Source organism: Chenopodium album, chromosome 9, assembly GCF_948465745.1.
Source record: "Chenopodium album chromosome 9, dcCheAlbu1.1, whole genome shotgun sequence".
Lineage (NCBI taxonomy): Eukaryota > Viridiplantae > Streptophyta > Magnoliopsida > Caryophyllales > Amaranthaceae > Chenopodium > Chenopodium album.
This window is the reverse complement of record NC_137842.1, coordinates 5,647,609-5,662,574: the sequence shown is the minus strand read 5'-3', so window position 1 is coordinate 5,662,574 and position 14,966 is coordinate 5,647,609. Positions and strand designations below refer to the sequence as shown.

At 39.7% G+C, this 14,966-nt stretch overlaps 1 protein-coding gene across 1 annotated transcript; it reads right to left on the bottom strand.

Moving 5' to 3' along the window:
- Nucleotides 1-281: 281 nt before the first annotated feature.
- On the bottom strand, nucleotides 282-1,217 carry LOC145557372 (uncharacterized). The gene has a single exon (XM_081618554.1). It carries the CDS (start codon nucleotides 1,215-1,217, stop codon nucleotides 282-284), a length of 936 nt encoding a protein of 311 aa, XP_081474680.1.
- Nucleotides 1,218-14,966: the final 13,749 nt, after the last annotated feature.

Genomic DNA, 14,966 nt, shown 5'->3' with positions numbered 1-14,966 from the left:
TCGTTGTTGTTAACTGTAGCACTTGTAGTGGGTCTTGTAATTTGCGGGCGATCTTGTTCATAATACCTTCTTAAAACTTCGGCCCGAGCATAGTTGTGTCGTTCATCTTCGACAATCATGTTGTGCATAATGATACAAGCTTTCATTATGTCACACAATATGTCTTCGTTAAACGCAAGGGAGGGTTGTCGTAGAACGGCAAACCTAGCCTGTAAAACCCCAAAAGCCCGTTCAACGTCCTTCCGAGCTGCAGCTTGTTTATCAGCAAATAATTTATCCTTTTAAAGTTGTGGAAGTGTTATACCTTGAATAAAAGTAGCCCATTTTGGGTAAATGCCATCTGCTAAGTAATAGCCCAAGTTGTACTCATGGTCGTTCACGGTGAAATGAATTGGAGGTGCCCGACCATGAAGAACATCATCAAAGACCGGAGATCGGTAAAGGACATTAAGATCATTACAAGATCCCGGGATCCCAAAGAATGCATGCCAAATCCATAAATCTTGATCTGCAACGGCCTCCAGAATGAGGGTTGCATTTTTATTACGGCCTGCGTATTGCGCTTTCCAAGCCATAGGACAATTCTTCCACTCCCAATGCATACAGTCAATGCTACCTATCATACCGGGAAAACCTCGCATTTCATTTTGATGCAAGATTCTCCTTAAATCTTCGTCGGTGGGACTTCTGAGATATTCAGCTTCAAAATGTGTAATAACCCCTTGACAAAAATGTTGCAAAGCCAATCTGGAGGTAGTTTCGCCAATGCGCAGATACTCATCCACCGCATCTGGACAGGTACCGTACGCCAACATTCTAATCGCAGCGGTGCATTTCTGCAACGGTGATAAACCAAGCCTTCCAGCTGCATTCCTACGCTGCTGGAAGAATTGATCCCCCTCGACCACCTTGTTCATAATCCTACAAAACAAAGGTCGTTGCATTCGAAATCTACGCCGGAATTGTTTGTCGCTATAAACTGGATTACTTGCAAAGTAATCATTAAATAATTGAACATGCCCCTTTTCCCTATCTCTTCTATCCGTATCTCCTCTACGCTCTGGAACACATTCAACATCGGATACGGGTTGGGGTTGTGTTTGGTTGTTATACAACAAAGTTGGTAGATGGGTTGTGACAAATTCGTCAACTAAATGATCAAATTCAACGTATTGATCAGAATCAGACGAGCTGGAGGTTGAGCTAATGGAAAACATTGTGTTTGCTGGTTACTTGAGTGTTTGGAATATTTTTTGAGGAGTTTGATTATATTTGCGTAAGATGGTATCACTATCATTTATAAGCATGAAAACTCAATGACAAGTCCAAAATATGAATGACAATTCCATGACTGATGAAACATGATTGACAATTCAATGAGTGATGAAACATGATTGACAATTCAATGACACTTAAGATAGTAAGACAGAAAAGAATCTCTTTTTTTTTTTGAGGAAAACAGAAAAGAATCTTGACTATTCAAAATACAATTATACAACTGACATGAAAGACATATTATAACTCAATGTCTAATAAGACAAGGGACATGAATACAACTCATAAAAATTAAACTAATTAAAGATTAACTAAGTAAATAAAGCTAACCTCAAAATAGTACTAATTAAAATTGAACAAAATAAAGAACAACTAATTAAAAATAAACTCATTAAGGAAATACAGTCAATTTCTACCGTAGACTAATTGAAGTAACTCGTCCTTGTGGGCCTCTTCAGCTGGAGTGAGTGGTGTTGTCCTTGCTAAAAGTGATTGAAGCATATCAAAATTCATCTTCTTCTCTGCTAATTCAACTTGTTTTTGCTTCCTCTTTTCCTTTTCTCGATCAAGTTCCAACCGTTGTTGTCGTAAATTCGCCTCCCTTTCTCTAACCTCAGTACACGCCTTTATCTGCTCACTAATGCTCAATATTACACTTTCGGAAGCAACTGCTTTGCCCTTACGCTTAGCCTTCGTTTTTTTGAACCGTCTGGTCGTGGTAATCCTCCGGACATAAATCCATCAGTACGGATTTCATTCTCACTCCCCCCTAGACCTTTTCCCACTTCCACTGCTATCTTCCTCATCATCGGCACCGCAACCCTTTCTTTCCTCTTTTGACAGACCCCATCTTAGTTTAGTCCTCCACTTCGGATCTTTATTAACCATTTCCACTCCATGTGGAAATGCAAAATTATGTTGTGGATTAGAGGAGATATAAAACAACTTGGAGGCGTGTTTAATTCGATCGGCTTCGTTGTAACCACTTCCGCTTTCAGGGAGTTTGCCCGCCTCGTCATAGCAATTAGTCCACTGTAGCAAATCAGCTGCCATTCTTCTCCAATGTGTCTCCAAACTCTTCATAGGTCTTGGCGGGAGAATATGCGGTTTCTCAGCTTGTAGTTTACAGTAAGCTGCATGAACTTTTCGCCATAGTTCGGATGCCTTTTGGCTCGTACCACGAAGCGCATCATCACTTAGTTCTAGGTAGAACCCAATTAGAGCTTCATCCTCAGCAACTGACCAAATGCGACTCGCTTTGGCAAGTGGTTGATTGGCAGGAATCCTTGGAGGTGGTGGAGGGTACTGTGGTGTCTCCGGAACAGCTTCTTCTTGGCTGACATCGTACTCAGAGTTGCTCCCTTCGGTAACGGGAGGAGTTTGTTGCTCAAAAAAAGTGTTTTCATTGTTGGGAATTTGTGGAGGTGTTGGTTGATGAACGGAATTTTGAGAAGAAGGGTTGCCTAATCTTTCTAGGAATAATTGAAAATTTGGACTACTAATGAAATCATCACCTAAATCAGAAAAATGTTGAGCAAGTTGATTGTAATTAGGGTTGTTTGGATCCATTATATTGTATAATAAATTAAAAACAACAATATATACTTAAGAGGCACAACTAAATTAAAATAAAATAACGTTAATAACCTTTTAAATAATTTCTGAGTGCTACAAAAAGTAAATAAATAATTTTTTTTTTTGTTGAGAAAAAAAGTAGTTATACTAAAAAATAAAGAGTAATATTAGAAAATGAAAATTTAATCTAACTAAACTTGGGAGTAAAAATAATAAAGAGTTTTTTGGATTTTTTAAACTTAAAAAAAATATTGCTACTTAAAATATCATTAATAACGTTTTGAAAAAATATTAAAGTACTAAAAACAGTAATTAAAAAAAATAATAAACCAAAAAAAAAAATTAACCTCTCTCAACTTTATATTAGAAATTATAACATAAATCTCACTAGAAATGGGATTAAGTGTAAATATTGAGTGTTTTTGTGATTTTTGAAATTATACCAAAATATGTCAAAATGGATCTCTATTTGTAGAGCAAAAAAAAATATAACCGTTGGTGAATTTTTTTTTTTAATAATTATAAAACGGCCAAATTACCGTTTTAATTTAATTACCGTTGCTAAACGGTTGAATTTTTTGATTGGAGGAACAAGCTGACAGGGACGCGTGTCAGCTTCCCATTCGCTGGACTGACGCGCCCCTGTCAGCAGCTGCAATTAATTTTTTTTTGCTTGGCTGCCATCAAAACGCGTCGTTTTGGGGGTCATTTCTTCAGACCAAACCCCAAAACTCGTCGTTTTGAGGGTGTTAAAAGCAAAAAAAAGTCGGTTAGTACTATTGCTGGGCCCCACGATTTCACTATTCACTTTCATTTTTGCTCATAGGATGAGCAAATTTCATTATGCTCATGAGCATATTTTGATTTGCTCATTGGTGGGGAAGCAAATATTGCAATTTTGCTCATCAATTTTGCTCATGAGCAAAATTCTCCTCACTGATGGGAATGCTCTCAAAGTGCAAACTTCAATTGAGATGAGAGTTAAAAAGATGGGAGCAGAAGAACGAGGAGAGAGACTGAGGGAATTGGGAGGAAAAGAAAAGAAATAGTCCTTTCCCTAAATAATGTTACGGAAAATTTGTCAAAAATAATACTCTTTCTGTTTTTTTATAAATGCATCACTTTTCTTTTATGGATGTTTTTTTTATATGCTTTACTTTCTTATTTGATAACTTTATACTATACTAGTTTTGTGCCCGGGTTGTTTATTGAATTTTAAGATAATTTTTAATCTATATGCCAAATTTTAAAACATAAGACAAAATAATTTAGGAATTGATGTGCTTTTGTGATGATTTAAACTATATAGTAGGCATGTAATGACTAATAATAATAACATTGGTGAAAAACATTTCTTGACCCGTAACCTGTAATAATGACCCTGTCCGGAATGACTCGTGACCCGACCCGATTGACAGGTCTACACACAGTAATAAAATTATATTAGATTGTAAAGTATGTTGTTTTAATTGATTAGAATATATTATAAATAATGGATGTGGTGCATTTTGAGCTAATTCCTTTGCTCCAAAAAAATACTATGATACAAAAAATAAATTTATATGATAATTTAGGAGTGTTACAATTTTTTTTAATAAAATAATAATTTAATTTGTACATATGAAATATTGGTACTTGATCGAAAATAAAACTATAAATTAACAATTTTATCTTAAAATTCTATCCAAATTTGATTGAAAATAGAATTCTAAATTAATTTTTTTTTATCTTACAAATTGAATTCTATATAACTCTATCCTACGTGGCGCGACACTTGGTGAAAAGTTGGAACGCCAAGTGTCGCTATCTCGTCGCTTGACTAAAAGTTTAGCTTTATATATTAGTTATATGATTTTATCATTTTTCTATTTTACTTTCAACCCTACTTAAATTATTTTATCTTTTTTTTACACACACTTAAATTATTTAATATTAAGGCGTATGTATATAGTTTTGGTGTTTAGAGAGCCATATGGGCGGGGTGAGAATCAATCCCATAATCTCCTGGAACCGGGAGAAAGCTCTAACCACTAAAGCTATCCCTCACTTAGGGGTGTTCGCGGTGCGGTTTGGATCATAAACCGCAAAAGTGCGGTTTGTAATTTTTTCAAACCGCACCAAACCGCACTTTTAAAAAACCCGCACCGCAAAATGCGGTTTGGTGCGGTGCGGTTTGCGGTTTAACCGTATTTTAATAAAATTGTAATTATTCTTATAAAAACAAAACTTTTATTTTATTTTATAATTATTAGTTTATAATTCAAATATTAAACTCTTTTAATTAATCTTTAATTAACTAATAGTTAAAGATTAGCTCATATAATTTAGTTCTTTTATATAATATTAATGAAAATATAATATAAAAATCATAAACCGCATTAAAGTGCGGTTTGCGGTGCGGTTTCGTCTCAATATTTTTTGAAACCGCAACCGCAGTTTGGTCATATTTAAAAACCGCACCACAAATTTCAAACCGCAAACCGCACCAAACCGCAAAATTGCGGTTTGGTGCGGTCTAAACCGCACTCTGTACAGCCCTACTGGCCTCACTCTCAAGGCGTATGCATATATTGAATATGAAGTCTCATTTCAATAACATGAACATTGAATATAAATTCTAATGAACATAAATTTTTTTTTTTTTTTTTTTGACAAGAACTAATTAACATAATTTATTGGATCATTGTGCATTCGTTTGATGTTTAACGTATAACATTGTGATTAAGCAATTAGTTTTTTTTTTTTTTTTTAATTTATATATTTTTTTTATAAAAACTTGCTTAGGTTTATCTTCTTGATTAAGTTGTAAAGTTGTACATGAGTAAAATCGGCAACACCAATTTTATCACTCGTAAAAAGCAAACATATTGGAATATAATTAATTCTAATGGAGTGTATAAACCAATTTTTGGTGTCAACCAACAAGTTAAGCTTTTGGTGTAGTTGATCATCTGACAAATTCCAATTTTTGCAAAATACACGTGAAAATAATGGTATATCCGAGATATATAATCGAAAAGGAGTCCTAAATAGAGTAAGCTTCTAAGGGCCCGTTCTCATTGACTGAACTCAGCTGAACTGAACTGAAATGAATTTTTTATAAGAGAAGGAAATTAGGAGCTGAACTGAACTGGACTGAATTTCAACCTATGAGAACAGGCCCTAAGTATTCCTAATCACTTATATATGTATATGGTGGTGAGAAAAGGAGAAATGATGAAGCTGTTGAAAGGATAAAGATTGTGCTAGCTAATTGTGATAAAAGACAATTAACAACAATGAAGAACACAAGTAATACAACAAAATGAGAATGAATTTTTCGTGGGAACCAAGTGTTGAGAGAAAACCCATCAATCCACTATGGAATATGATGATCAAATCAGTCAAAATAAGGAAATAAGGTGAACAAAACAAGCAATTAATGATGATGAATTACAAACTTGAATTGTATGGAATTCAAAAGCTCCTCACAAACTCTCCATCAAGTGTTTACAATTTGTGGAAGTTGTAAAAATATAAAACCCTAATTGGGTATTTATACCCTCGACATATCCGGTCTGGAGTTTTTAAATTCTCGATCCGGATCTTACGATCCTACGATTCTACGATCCAAAATTGCATGATCGATCCAGATCTTAGGTAGGATCTTACAATCCTGTGAGTTTTCCTTCCAAATCTCTCCATTGTTGAAGGGATCAATTTCCTACAATTTAATCATTCTATATCTCTCCCCTCCAATTCCCTCCCTTCCTCATTTGTTATCCAAATGAAAGATACTCCATCTCTCCATTTCTCTTCCCTTCCTTTCCCTCCATTTCCTTCAATCCAAACACACCGTAAGTGAATTCATAGTATCCCACTACCATGTATATATTCTACAAGTATATATATATATAGATGATCCATTGCTTTCACTCATTCAGCAGTTCTAAGTTGACTATGGTTGCATGATCATGTCAATTATGTCACTAAGTATGTTATATTTGTGTTCACAATATTAATTACACAAGTTGTACATACAGTAAGTGTTTGGGTCCAATTTAGCTAATTGGGCCTAGTCATTAAATGATCAAATTCTCCAAGGTCAAGGCCCAAGCCTCCAATCAAGCCAAGTCAGCAACAAGTCAATTGGTCCAAATTGTTGTGGTCAGCCCATGACTACTTGGGGCCCAATTGTTCTCCTCTCTTTGTATGCAAAGGTATAAAATCCTTCAATTACATTATCATCATCTAAGACACATTAAAGCCTCAAGCATTAAATCTCTTGCATAACTTTTCTCTCTAAACACTGTTTGACTTCGGCATCGGAGGGGTCTTCCTCGGATCCACCCCCGAGGCCAGTTTACGTGTGTTTGCTGTGCAGGAAACCTTCGGCCCAGCATCATTTGGACCGGACAAGTCTTCATCCACTTCATTGGACCTTCGGCAAGGTCCCATTGTTTTCACCCGAAACAATTTGGCGCCGTCTGTGGGGAAGACTATCAAAAAAAATCTTTAAGCCAATCCAAAACATCTTGCAGAAATCTTAGTAGCAATGGCTAAGAACCGCAAGAACAGAAGACTAAGTCAAGGAGCGGGCGAAAGGCCTAAAACTCCTACACCATCACCTTCGCCGGACCGGAACTCTTCGAAGGGTGCTAGTTCGGGGGGAGGATCGTACCGGGAGGATTCCCTTTCTCCCGTAATTCATAACTCTCACCATAGACCGAGTCCCCCTCGGTCTAACAGAAGTCAGTCCGATCATAGGACTCAATCAGTGCCTCAAAGCCAACCTTTGACCATCCGCTCTCACTCTCACACTCAGCCGAGGACCCCTTTAACGGGGCCCAGCTCGGAAGAAGTGGCAAGAGCGCTCGCGGTGCTCATGGAGGCGATAAGGGCACAAAATATGCCCCCACCTCGTGACCGAACTCCTCCGCATACCAGGCATCAGCGGAGGAAGGTTGACCGAGAGAGGGGAAAGCCTCCTTATTTTAGGGAACTGGAAGAATGGGAAGAGGACACTTGGAGGACTGAAAGAGAGAGGAAAAAGAACCCTCACTTTTTTAAGGAATCCTCTACCTCTCGGCCAGAAACTCACAAGAGAAGCAGCTCAGCCTCTTGGCCGGAAACTGACTGTCGAGGGCAACCTGAGACTGTCCGCCGAAGCGTTCTCGACCGACTCGGCGGTAGGGAACCGAGTGTGCATATTCGCCTCTCATTTGCTGTAGCCGAGGCCCGAACTTCCCAGCCAGGGACTAAAACCACTCCTACCTCTCTAAGAGGGCGGAGCGCGGTCCCTTCGGCCAGGAACAAAGGCAAGGCCGTGATGCTTCCCACCAGTTCTCCATTCGAGCAATGGATTTTGGAAGAGCATGTGCCGACGGTTAAAATTCCGTCGCACATTACATACGATGGAACTTCGGACCCGAAGGACCATATTGCCTCTTATGAGGGGCACATGCATCTTTGCCCCAGGTCCGAAGCTACCTGGTGCAAATACTTTCCCACCACTCTCAAGGGGGTCGCGCAAGCGTGGATCTCCAAGGGAGTAAAGGAAGGCTCTATAACGGGGTGGGACGACTTGTCCACCAAGTTCAAGAGCAAATTCTCCACGGCAAACCGCCGAGAGAAGACCACTGCAGAGCTCATGGGCCTGCAGCAAGGGGAGACCGAGAGTCTCCGAGACTACCTGACTCGTTTCAGCAACGAGTCATCCAACGTTTCCCAGCTGGACCAAGGGCTAGCCGTTTTTGCAATGCAGAACGGTCTTCAGCCTGGAAAGTTCCTAGACTTCATGGTCATGCACCCCCCGCAGACCCTGGAGGAGGCTCTGAGTGCCTCGGATAAGTTCATCCGAGCCGAAGAGTGGAACAAAACAAAATCCCAACCCCAATCCGGGGGTGGGAAGCAAAAACAATCGTCTGAAGGCTAAGGCCAGAAGACAAAAGGAAAGGCGAAAGCCTCGGAGCAACCTTCGGCCAACGAGCCGAAGAAAGAAAAACCTGTCCCTTTCACAGGCAGATATGAATCTTACACTCCGCTGGCCCTTCCGCGCGCCAAGATCTACAGCGTGACGAAGGAAGAGCAGAACTATAGGAAGCCGAGATCACTCCCTGAGTGGTATCAACGAAAAAATAAAAATCAGTGGTGTGAGTTCCACGAATCACCGGGACACAACACTGAAAAATGTATCTAGCTGAAGGATCAAATCGAGGATATGGTCCGGAAGGGATACTTGAAAAAATATATCGCGGATCACCGCGAGAAAAAAGAGGCTGAGAAATCCGAAAGGGACTCTCGGCAAGAACTTGACTTCCCCCGGAAGAACAGCAAAAATGCGGAGGGAAAATTCCCCCCAATTAATGTTATCTCGGGTGGAATATGTTCTCGGAGGGAACACAAGCGTCACCTTAGGGCTCTGACCCATCAGGTGAACAACGCCAGCATTCAGCCTCCTCAGTCGCCGGTGCCGAACATGACGTTCACAGCCGCCAACTGCCGAGGGGTGACGTTCCCTCACGAGGATCCGTTGGTGATTATCGCCACGGCGGCCAACCACGACGTCAGCAAGGTTCTTGTTGATGGCGGCAGCGGAGCAAACATCTTGTTCCAAAAGGCCTACGACCAAATCAAGTTGAAGCCCAAGCACCTCACGCCGGTACCCTACCCGGTATCCGGATTCAACGGGGCCTCAACTTATCCGGACGGGAAGGTAACACTTCCTGTCACCATCGGCTGCGATGAGGCAGCCAGGAATGTCATGACCGAATTCTTGATCATCGATGCTCCTTCAGTATACAACGTGATCATGGGGAGACCCATTATTCACGAGATCCAAGGGGTAGTCTCGACATACCATCAGCTGATGATCTATGTCTCGGATGCAGGCTACCCCGAAAGGATCGAGGGCAGCCAAAAGGAGGCCCGAAGGTGCAACTACCTCAAGCCGTCCACCAGTCGTACAAAAGAGGACGACGAGGACGAGGAGGAGAAAGATAATCAGCTGAATGCGAAGAAGCCGAAAGGCCTAAGTGCTTCGGCTCAAGGAGACCTGGCCAAAGAAAAAGGGCCATGAAAAGAAAAGGCTAGGTCATCATTTGAGCCGAAAGACTCAGAGAGCCAGCCGAAAAAGAAAAAATCTGGAACTCCTGCTGACATAGACAGCAGGCCAGAAAATGAGGAGTCCAGCCCCACGGCGATGGAGCTGGACCATCAGACCGAATCGGTCGAGTTTACTGAAGGAGACGCCGAAAAATGCGTTACAATCGGATTGGACCTTGATCCAAAAGTCCGCGTTGAACTCATCCAACTCCTTCGGGACAACCGAGATGTGTTTGCTTTCTCGGCAGCTGACATGCCCGAGATAAGTCCAGACCTCATCTCCCATAAGCTTAATGTCAACCCCGCGTGTCGACCAGTTAAGAAAAAGAAGCGGAACTACTCCGCAAATAAGAACCGGGACATCGCAGCCGAGGTCAAAAAGTTGCTGGATGCAGGCTTCATCGAACCCTGTCAGTATCCAGAATGGCTGGCTAATGTTGTGATGGTTCAGAAGGCAAATGGCACCTGGAGAATGTGCGTTAACTTCACGGACCTAAATAAGGCGTGTCCGAAGGATTTTTATCCCTTGCCGAGGATCGATCAGCTAGTCGACTCGACGAGGGGCCACTGTAACACCCCAATAATTCTCTCTTTAAACCTGTGAGGACCCTGAACAACATTCAAGAGAATTACTGGCGTGCTATCGCCACGTGTTCAAACATTAAGGCTTTATCAGAAAATAGCAGCGGAAAAACTAAATAAGTTATAAATAAGTTTCAAAACCAACGAATGAAACCAAATTAAGTCATACAACTTGGAACCATTAAGGCCCTTATTCAAAACCCAATAAAAGTAGTAAGTGATTAAATTCAGTGTTCAAATAAATTCAAACCCAAAAGAAATAGTGTCGAATAAAATCGAATTAAAATAAATTCAAACTTGCAAAAGAAATAAAATGCAAACAACCAACTCTCTACTCAAGATCCCACAACCCTGATGAATGCTGCATGTGTAAGAACCTGTGGTAATTCTGCTCCCCAATATTACAAGTGTAAAAATTGGATCGTCACAGGGTCATTGAAAGGCGAAGGCCATGACCAAAGAAAGACACACAAAGCACGCAATCAGCAAAGCTGAGTACATACAAGCTGCAAAATAAATTAAGAAATCCATAACATGCTACCAATAATCAATCATCATGCATCATTAAATTATAGACTCAACACACGACTCAACTATTTATATTACTAAGACTCCATTAATTAATAATGGGTAAATCATTATTTTTATTCATTGGATTACGCAATAGACAAGGTTGTCCAACCCATGCTCCATTTGGAACATCAATAAAAGAAAAACCCCATGCCTCCTTTCGGAAACATCAATAAACATCCAACGACCACGGGCGCGACTCCGTGACCGTAGTTAGTATGAGATCTCACCTAACTCCTAGGTTTGAAAAATATTTGAAATAAGAGACTCGTAGATCAGACGGCCTCGAGAAAAGTACACGGCTAATACCCCATGTACCCCAACCCCTGATTGTCATTACTCCAGAAGTGCACCAATCCAGAGTTTTATTGCTCATCCATCTTGCACTTTACGTGATTTACAGGTTTAGACTTGGTGATGACTCATATGCATAACAATACAATCAATCCAATATCAATTCAATCAAGTAAAACAACTTTTCAATTTCAATTCTTGATTTATTAGTGGCAAGCAACATTTATTATTTATTCCTTTACTACCTCGGTGTATAAACACCTTGAGTGCATAAGGCACCCCAAAACCTTAACCTCGTCTTAGAAGACTTAAATTCTTCCCTTACTCATCCTGCTTGCATAATCATGAATGAGTAATAAATTAATCATTACACCAATCATATACCTTTGCCTCTAAGCGCACCTTGCATAATTAGAGCACAAATAATACTTGCAATATAAAATAGTGCACGTCATACGAAATTCACAATGTATAACCAAACAATTTAACTCGGTCATCCCTATACATGATACTAAGTTCTCGATCCGTCGTCCTTAAACATGCACCTAAAAGAAAGGTTTCGTAACTTGTACGTACCTTGAGCAAACAAATTGGTATGCCACTTTACTAACTAGAAATCACCTTCAATAAACTCCTCTCCTAAGCCAAATAATAACATCTCAATCAATACCCAATCAATCAAATTTACAGCAATACTAACTTACTTTAAAACCTTCAAAATCCAAATCAAACAACACTTTAAAACCTTCCCTTTAGTTAAAATTAAAGGCTTATATATAGTTCTTTAAATTTTCTTCATAAAAACCTTAAAATACACTCTTATACATGAAATTACAGCAAGTTCAAAGTCTAATAAAAATCTGAAAATTATATAAAAAAAACCCTAAAAATCTCCCTTTTTAATGGGTGATTAAACCCTCTTTATAAAACATTAAAAGTAGTACTTAGAAACTATTTCCAACACTTAAAACTTCAATAAAAACATATATTTATGCTTAATTAACTTTAAACATAATTAATTTTATTAATCAAACTCAAGGATAATATTTTAAGTATAAAAAAACTTCGTTAAAATCAAAAACTGCCCGAAAATCATATTTAGAGGCTGAATTTGGCCACGAGAGGGTGGTGTTCACTACCATAGGTAGTGAGTCTTTCTTAAAACGTTGTTTCCACATGAAAAACACTACTTTTTTTGTCAAAATCAGATGAGTTCAGATGCTGATCGGGATTAAAATGGGATTAATATTAATGAACGGAAATCTTAAAATTAAAACTCGAATTTAAGTGTTTAAAATAATATGGAATTAAGTTAAAATAATCAGTAGTTATAATCACCAAAATTTCAAAACATCATTACTATAAAAGTCCTAAATCAATTGTTCATAAAAACCCTAAAATCATGATTTTCACTAATTAAAAACCCTAGGTTATAAAATTTACAAAATCTGAGAATTATGACACTTATAAAATCTGAAATTATAAAGTTTAATCATCAAAATACAATTTGATACTAATTAAATTAATTTCAAACAATAAAATCAAAACCCATAAATCAATAATTATAATTACACAAATTAATAAAACTAAGGAGAAAGAAAATAAGACTAACCTTTTTGTGTGGGAAATTTTTTTGGGGATTCATGGGGTATTTATAGGAGAGAATTGTAGGGTAAATAATAATATTGGGCCTCATAAAAATAATGGGTCGATTAAGTAAACAAATGGGTTAGGCTTGTGTGATTGGACATAAATTGTAGAATAAAGGTGCATAAAATAATTTGTTCAAATAAATTTCGACCCAGATTAATAATTTGAAACTTTTGAAATTAAATTATGAAAAATAACAAATAAATATTATAAATAAAATAAATTTTCATTTATAAAATATTTAAAAATACAGGGGATTACAGCCACGCCTTGCTTAGTTTAATGGACGCATTTTCTAGGTATCATCAGATCTTCATGCACCCCGACGACCGAGCAAAAACGACATTCGTTACGAACGCCGGGGTGTACAACTACAAAATGATGCCCTTCAGATTGAAAAAATGCGGGGGCAACATACCAAAGATTGGTGGATCAAGTTTTTGCCGAGCAAAAAGGCCGAAACATGGAGGTCTACTTTGACGATTCAATCGTCAAGAGTAAAAAAGATGAAGACCATGTTAAGGACCTGGCAAAAGCCTTCGCCACCCTAAGAAAGCACCAGATGAAGCTGAATCCGAAGAAGTGTGTCTTCGGCGTGAAATCAGGGAAGTTCCTTGGATTCATGGTCAGCAAAAGAGGGATTGATGCCAATCCCACCAAGGTGCAGGCAGCGCTCGATCTTCCCGAGCCGAAAACAAAGAGGGATGTTCAGCGGCTCACCGGAAGGATGGCAGCCCTCTCGAGGTTTATCTCCAGGGCCTCGGATAAGGGGTTACCTTTCTTCAAAGCCCTGAAACTCCCGAAAACAAAAGAGCTCGTCTGGGAAGACGAGCAAAAAGAAGCCTTCAAGCAGCTTCGGGAGCACCTGGCTCAACTCCCAACGCTGGCTAGTCCAGTGGAAGGAGAGTCCCTGTACTTATACGTGGTTGTCAGCCCAACCACAATTAGTGCAGTATTGCTAAGGGAGGAAAATAAGGTTCAGTAACCGATCTACTTCGTCAGTCACACTCTGACAGATGTCGAGACTCGCTACCCCTTACTCGAAAAAGTTGCTTATGCAGTGGTGGTAGCTGCTCGGAAGTTAAGACCCTATTTTGATTGTCATCAGATAGTGGTTTTGACCGATCAGCCGCTGGAAAAGGTTCTCGGCAAAGTTGAAAAATCTGGTAGGCCGGCCAAATGGGCTTTCGAGCTCACAGAATTCAGCATCAGCTACCAGCCGAGAGCAGCCATAAAGGCTCAAGCTCTGGCGGACTTCCTGGCCGAATGCTCGTACCAGGAAACGCTGAATGATGAAAAGAAAACCTGGACCGTGTTCACGGATGGATCCTCCACCGTGAACGGTTCGGGGGCAGGGGTGGTCATAACCTCTCCTGAAGGCAGGTCCTTCGAGTACGCACTAAAATTTTCATTCAAAGCTTCGAATAACGAAGCCGAATATGAGGCGGCCATTGCCGGCCTAGAATTGTGCATCTCGCTGGAAGCCGAACATGTTTGTCTGAAGACAGACTCTTAGCTAGTTGCATGTCAGATTGGTGGCAGCTACGAGGCCAAAGAGCCCTCAATCATACCTTGCCAAGATCAAATCAGTTATTGCAAAGCTGAGAACTTTTATTTGAAGTTCAGTTGATCCTAAGGGGTCAGAATGCTCAGGCCGACGCACTATCCAAACTTGCTAGTTCAACTCTCACTGAGCTGAACCGATCTGTATATGTGGAGGTGTGCCGAGAAAGAAGTATCGACGAAGCATCTGAAGTGTGCTGCGTTGATCAAGAACCAAGCTGGATGGATCCCATCCTGGCTTTCAAGCTTCGGGGAGAAATTCTCGAAGACAGAATTTTGGCCTACAAGTTGAAGCGAACTGGTTCAAGGTTCATTGTCTTCAACGGGGAGCTGCTGAGGAAGTCCTTCTCAGCCCCATTACTGAAATGCGTGGG